Source organism: Mandrillus leucophaeus, unplaced genomic scaffold (assembly GCF_000951045.1).
Source record: "Mandrillus leucophaeus isolate KB7577 unplaced genomic scaffold, Mleu.le_1.0 Scaffold39, whole genome shotgun sequence".
Classification (NCBI taxonomy): Eukaryota; Metazoa; Chordata; class Mammalia; order Primates; family Cercopithecidae; genus Mandrillus; species Mandrillus leucophaeus.
Genome location: NW_012104142.1, coordinates 4,674,613 through 4,681,334, shown reverse-complemented (window position 1 = coordinate 4,681,334; position 6,722 = coordinate 4,674,613). Strand labels below are relative to the sequence as shown.

The following is a 6,722-nucleotide window of genomic DNA, read 5'->3' as shown; positions in this document are numbered from 1 at the left end:
GTCTCGGCCTCCCAAAGTGCTGGGATTACAGGCTTGTGCCACCGCACCCGGCCGTATTCATTCTATTTCTTAATAACCATCTAAAGATTGCCACCATGCTGCAGCGCGTCCCGTGACCATCCCCTTTCTTTTTTCCCTTAATTTCACCCCATCAATGTTGTCTTTATTCACCTGTTTTTTTTTTTCCCTAGACGGAGTCTCGCTCTGTTGTCCAGACTGGAGTGCAGTGGTGCAATCTTGGCCTACTGCAACTTCTGCCTCCCGGGTTCGAGCAATTCTCATGCCTCAGCCTCCCCAGTAGTTGGGATTACAGGCGTGCGCTACCATGCCTGGCTAATTTTTTGTATTTTCAGTAAAGACGGCCTTTTGCCATGTTGCCCAGGCTGGTCTCGAACTCTTGAGCTCAAGTAGTCCACCTGCCTCCCAAAGTGCTCAGATTACCAGTGTGAGCCACTGTGCCCAGCCCTTTTTTTAATTTAGACTGGTATTTATGTATACCATTTTCATTGTTCATCATTGTTTATTGTACCTCATTAGACTTTCCTTTTGGAATTTTCCTCCTTGAAACACATTCTTAAGACACCCTCAAATGAGCCTTGTTTGGCTTGGAATTCTTTGTTTCCTGAATCTGAACTTTCATGCATTTTAATTTTGGAAATTTTTCTACCATTATCTCTTTAAACACTATGTTATCTGTATTATTTGTATTCTCTTCTTCCAGAATTCCAAGTAGACATAATTAGACTTTAGTTTTTTTGTCTTTGTGTGTGGTTTGTTGTTGTTGTTGTTTTTTAAGAGATGTAGTCTCATTCTGTCACCCAGGTCTAGAGTGCAGTGGCGCAATCTCGGCTCACTGCAAGCTCCACCTCCAGGGTTCACGCCATTCTCCTGCCTCAGCCTCCCAAATAGCTAGTACTACAGGTGCCCGCCACCATTCTCGGCTAATTTTTTTGTGTTTTTAGTAGAGGCAGGGTTTCACCACATTGGCCAGGCTGGTCTCAAATTCCTGACCTTAGGTGATCCGCCTGCCTCGGCCTCTCAAAGTGCTGGGATTGCAGGTGTGAGCCACCACGACTGGCCTGGGGTATCTTATTTGTTCATATTTTCTATTTTTAAATTTCTTATAATTTTCTCTATAGCATTGAAATTATCTTTCTTAATGAAAAATGCTATTCCATTAAATTGATGTATCTGCTTATATGTTTCCTTATTTCCTTGCTTTTAGCTTATTACAGTTTTTAGCTATAATATGGTTCAGCCACAAAAATCTGTTATACAGGAAGGTCCCCAATCCCTAGTACTAAATCTCAATGAAATAACTGAAAAATAGTAGTATTAAGTCATAGAGTTTAAATTCTTCTTTTCTCACATTGCTGAATTTCTTAAAAGCAAAGTTGCCAGTTTATATTGCTGCTTCCATCCACTATTAGGTTTTGCTGTTTAATGTTACAACATCAGGAGCACAAACTTCTGGAGTTGTATGGAACCGATTCCATTTCTTGCTTTTAAACATGTGACCTTGGGCATATTAGTTAACCTCTATTTTAGTTCCTCATCTGTAGTAAGATGGCTTTGAGGATTAAATAAGTGACAAATACTTGGCAGATAGTAAGACCTCAATAAATCTAGGCCATTATTTTAAAATATTTTTATTTGTGGTGGTTTTAATTTTTATTTCTTCAGTGATGAATGAGACTAAGTATTTTCTGAAGTGTTTTCTATTTATATTTTATCTCATGTGAACTATCAAATACCTCCTTTTCTTAAAATGGAAGTTTCACTGCAGAAGCAAGTTGACAAAATAACACCAAAAGCACAAGTGCTGAAAGATTAATAAGTTGGACTTCATCATCACAGTTTCAAAAGTGCACCATCAAGAGAGTTGAAAAGACAACACATAGAATGGGAAAAATATTTAAAAGTCATATAGCTGAGCCAGGCACCCACAGTGGCTTACAACTGCAATCCCAGCAGTTTGGGAGGCTTAGGTGGGTGGATCACATGAGGTCAGGAGTTCAAGACCAGCTTGGCCAACATGGTGAAACCCCATCTTTACTAAAAATACAAAAGTTAGCCAGCATGGTAGGACATGCCTGTAATCCCAGCTACTTGGGAGGCTGAGGCAGGAGAATCACTTGGACCTGGGGACGGAGATTGCAGTGAGCTGAGATCGTGTCATTGCACTCCAGCCTGGGTGACAGAGCAAGACACTGTCTTGATAAAGAACTCTAACAGAGTGCAAGCAGTGGTGCAGTAATAGCTCACTGTAACCTTGAACTCTTGGGCTTAAGCAGTCTTCCTGCCTTAGCCTCCCAGCTAGCCAGGACTACAGGTATGCACCACAATGTCTGGCTAATTTCTAAAATTTTTTTTGTTAGATATGAGGGTCTCATTATGTTGTCCAGGTTCATCTCAAACTCCTGGCCTTAAGCAGTTCTCCTTCCTTGGCCTCCCAAACACTGGATTACAGGTGTGAAACCATCATGCCTAGCCACCAAATTTTTTAAATGGGCAAAAGCTTTGAAAAGATATTTTTTCCGAAGAAGATACACAAATGGAAGTAAGCACACGATAATAGGCCCAACATCATCAGTCATCAGGGAAATGCAAATCAAAACCACAATGAAATGCCTCTTCATACTCACCAGAACATCTATAATAAAAAAGAAGGCCAATAACAAGTATTAGCAAGGATGTGGAGAAATTGGAATTTCATATCTTGTTGGTGGGAATGTAAAACGTTGTAGCCACTTTGGAAAACAGTTTGGCAGTTCTTCAAAACATTAAGCATAGAGTTGCTATAGGACCAATCAGTTCCACTCATATGTATATACTCAAGAAATGAAAACATGTTCACATAGATACTTATACACAAATGTTCACAGTAGCATTATGTCCAGAATAGGCAAATTTGTAGAGACAGAAAGTAGATTAGTGGTCGTCTAGGGCTGGGGCAGGGTGGGGAAGGTAATGGGTAGTGACTGTTAATGGTTACAGGGTTTCGTTTTGGAGTGATTATAGTGTTCTAAAATTAGATTGTTGTGATGGTTGCTCTACTCTGTAAATATACTAAGAACTACTGTAATTTTTCAATGAGTGAATTTCTGGTATTTAAATGACATATTAATGCTGTTTAAAAGAAAGAATCCAGTTGATATATTTACCTCTCCTCCTGTACATTCATCTCTTGCCCAGATTGTTGGTTAGGAGTGAGATAGATATATCTCATATGGTGGCCGGGCGTGGTGGCTCACGCCTGTAATCCCAGCACTTTGGGAGGCTGAGGTGGGTAGATTACCTGAGATCAGGAGTTCGAGACCAACCTGATCAACATGGAGAAACTCCGTCTCTATGAAAAATACAAAATTAGCTGGGCATGGTGGCATATGCCTGTAATCCCAGCTACTCAGGAGGCTGAGACAGGAGAATCACTTGAACCCGGGAGGCGGAGGTTGTAGTGAGCTGAGATTGTGTCATTGCATCCCAGCCTGGGCAACAGAGCAAGACCCTGTCTCAAAAAAAAAAAAAAAAAAAAAAAATCTCATATGCTAATTCCTACCGTTAGAAAATAGTATGTTTCAACTTAATGGATGTTTCATTTTGGTATGATGGCTGATAACTTCAGTCTTGGGTTCTGTAGGTTCCGTGTCCCCTATTACCAGCTGTGTGATTCTTGTCAGTCTACGTTATATTATAGATTGTTCCTTTGTTTATGAAATTAGGGTAATTTTTGCTTATCCAGAGGATTATTGTGAACTTCAAATAGAAGTGAGACAGCATTTTGAAAGCTGTGTAGTCCTAAATAAATAGACAGTAGTGTTAAGATTCCTAAAGTTCTCTGTATTTTCTTTTCATAGGAGTGAAACACAAATCTTTTCTAACAGCTGAGGACTGCTTTGAGTTGGGCAAAGTGGCCTACACAGAAGCAGATTATTACCATACAGAACTGTGGATGGAACAAGCCCTAAGGCAACTGGACGAAGGCGAGATTTCTACCATAGATAAAGTCTCTGTTCTAGATTATTTGAGCTACGCGGTATATCAGCAGGGAGACCTGGATAAGGCACTTGTGCTCACAAAGAAGCTGCTTGAACTAGGTATGTTATCTGGGCCTAATTTAAGGTTATAGTTATATTGAGAGAGATATATTCTCTATGTGTGTCTCCCCATTTATGTACTTCTGGTATTTTCTCATTTGTTATAAGTCAGGAGCTTTACTTGTTAAACATACATTATCCTCTTTCTTTTTTTTCTCAAAGTAAATGACTGATTTTTCTCACCTAATAGTGCTGCAACAGTGGTTGTGTTTCTCTGTTCTATATTCTCCAGGAATTTCAAAATTGAAGCTAATGTAACTAACTCAGTCAAAAATGTTTGTTTACCATGTTGCCATTTTAAATGTTAATCAGTTTCCTTTGAAGGGTGTTTTGTTTTATTGCATTTCATATTTTAAAATAAAGTGATTTAAAATAGATGGGCTCAAAATGTATTTATCAAATTCAAATGTTGGAAACATTATCTTAGGAGAATTTTATCAGTAGTATTTTGAACAAAGATGTAGTGTTTCTTCAAGTATGGCCCAAGCACCACATGCATCAGAATTACTTGGATACTTGTTAGAAATGAAAATTTCTTGATCTCTACCCTAGATCTACTAAATTGTAATCTCTGGAGATGGAGTCCAGAATTTGTATGACAATAAGTTTAGGTGGCCTTTGGTATATAATGAAGTTTTAAAACTTTAAAAATTATTTTTACAAAATACGAAAATATGTGTATGTTAGAATCAAACAGCTCAAAAGGATTGATCTGCTGAAAATGAACTTTGGATAATTGGGTTATTTCTTAGTTGGGTGATAATAAATTAAGATATTGGTTTAAGTAATCTTTTTTCCTTTCAGTATTTTCCAGTGATATTTCCTCTTGATTTAAAATATGCTTTGTACTCATTATAGAAAATTTATTAAAACAGAAAAAGATACTGAGGAGTCATCCATAAGCCAGTCACTCAAAGACACCTACTACACATTTATTTCCTTTTAGTGTATACTCCTCTTCCCTGTACACACGTTTCCTTTGCTTTTACAAAATCAGGTTAATATTGAATATCGTAACATTTATTGTGAGCAGTTTCTGAAGGACAAGAAATATTTTACAATCTAAGCCTAGGTAGCCTAAACACTTAGTTACTGTCACAAGTGAAGTCTCTATATATTCTTCTGCCTTTTTATTTTTATGTGTGTGTGGTTCTTTAGTTTTTTTTTTTTCCTCTCAGATGGGCAGCTTAGTCTTCTTTTCTCCTACTAAAAGGTAGTTCAAAATTATGACTAGCAATTCTGAGGCAGTTAGTGGATTCTAGCTTATTTGAAAATTATATCTTTAGTTTCCCTTTTCCTTCTTACTTAGAAATTTGAGACTGAACTTCATTCAGCCCTTAGAAGTAGGCTACATTTATAATGTATCTGTGGTAAAGGTTGCTTTTGAATTGCTTATCCCCTGTCTTCCCCATGTGATTATTTTTCAGTCTTAGAAAAATCTTTTTCATTGCTTAAAATAAGTAGAATGAGTAAGATTTTAAAATTCATTTGACATCAAATTGAACTTAGTTCCTATAGCTGATTAGTAAATTCTCAAAGTAAAAGCACCAGTTGCCACCTTTAAATAAATGACTGTTTCTGTCTCCAGAACTGTCTTTTTTGAGACAGAGTTTCACTCTTTTTGCCCAGGCTGGAGTGCAATGGCACGATCTTGGCTCACTGCAACCCCTGCCTCCCGGGTTCAAGTGATTCTCCTGCCTCAGCCTCCTGACTCCCTGGGATTACGGGCACCCACCACCACGCCCGGCTAATTTTGTACTTTTAGGGGAGACGGGGTTTTGCTATGTTGGTCAGGCCGGTCTCGAACTCCTGACCTCAGGTGATCCACCCACCTCAGTCTCCCAAAATGCTGGGATTACAGGCGTGAGCCACCAGGCCCGGCCCAGAACTGTTTTTATATAGGTGACTGTATGTCCTGATTTATTTGGGGGCATTAGTAACTTATACCTATTATTTTGGTATAATAATTTTCATTAGTGCCTCCTTTCACTCACAGAAGCAACCTGGTTTGGAAGATAAATTATAATGTCTCCTATTTTTATATTACTGTATTCTGATGCTTGAACAAGTGTGAACTTACCCGTGGACATGCTTTGTTTTTCTTCTAATAGATCCTGAACATCAGAGAGCTAATGGTAACTTAAAATATTTTGAGTATATAATGGCTAAAGAAAAAGATGTCAATAAGTCTGCTTCAGATGACCAGTCTGATCAGAAAACTACACCAAAGAAAAAAGGGGTTGCTGTGGATTACCTGCCAGAGAGACAGAAGTACGAAATGCTGTGCCGTGGGGAGGGTATCAAAATGGTAAAGTGGAAAAGCCAATTGTGTGTATGTGAATGTGTGTGTGTATGTGTTTGTACACAGTTCTGGAGAGAATCAGTCATTTTTATATTTAAGCCTATGTGATAAAAATCAGAATGGCTGCATAAAATACTACAGTATGTCAGCTTTGGCAACATACACCCCATTACAAAAAAATTTAAAAATTAGCTGGGCATGCTGGTGCACACTTGTAGTCTTAGCTACTCAGGAGTCTGAGGTGGGAGGATCACTTGAATCCAGGAGTTCAGGGGTACAGTGAGTTATGATTACACCACTACACTCCAGCCCGAGCTACAGAA

The 6,722-nt window shown here is 38.5% G+C and overlaps 1 protein-coding gene across 4 annotated transcripts in view; it reads left to right on the top strand.

The window, feature by feature from the left end:
- Positions 1-6,722, top strand: part of P4HA1 (prolyl 4-hydroxylase, alpha polypeptide I) — a 117,904-nt gene that overhangs the window by 42,477 nt on the left and 68,705 nt on the right. For all 4 annotated transcript variants that reach the window (XM_011991127.1, XM_011991126.1, XM_011991125.1 and 1 more), the window contains 2 exons: positions 3,858-4,097; positions 6,209-6,405. In XM_011991127.1, the coding sequence (XP_011846517.1) occupies positions 3,858-4,097; positions 6,209-6,405 (437 nt within the window). The remainder of the gene's footprint in view (positions 1-3,857; positions 4,098-6,208; positions 6,406-6,722) is intronic.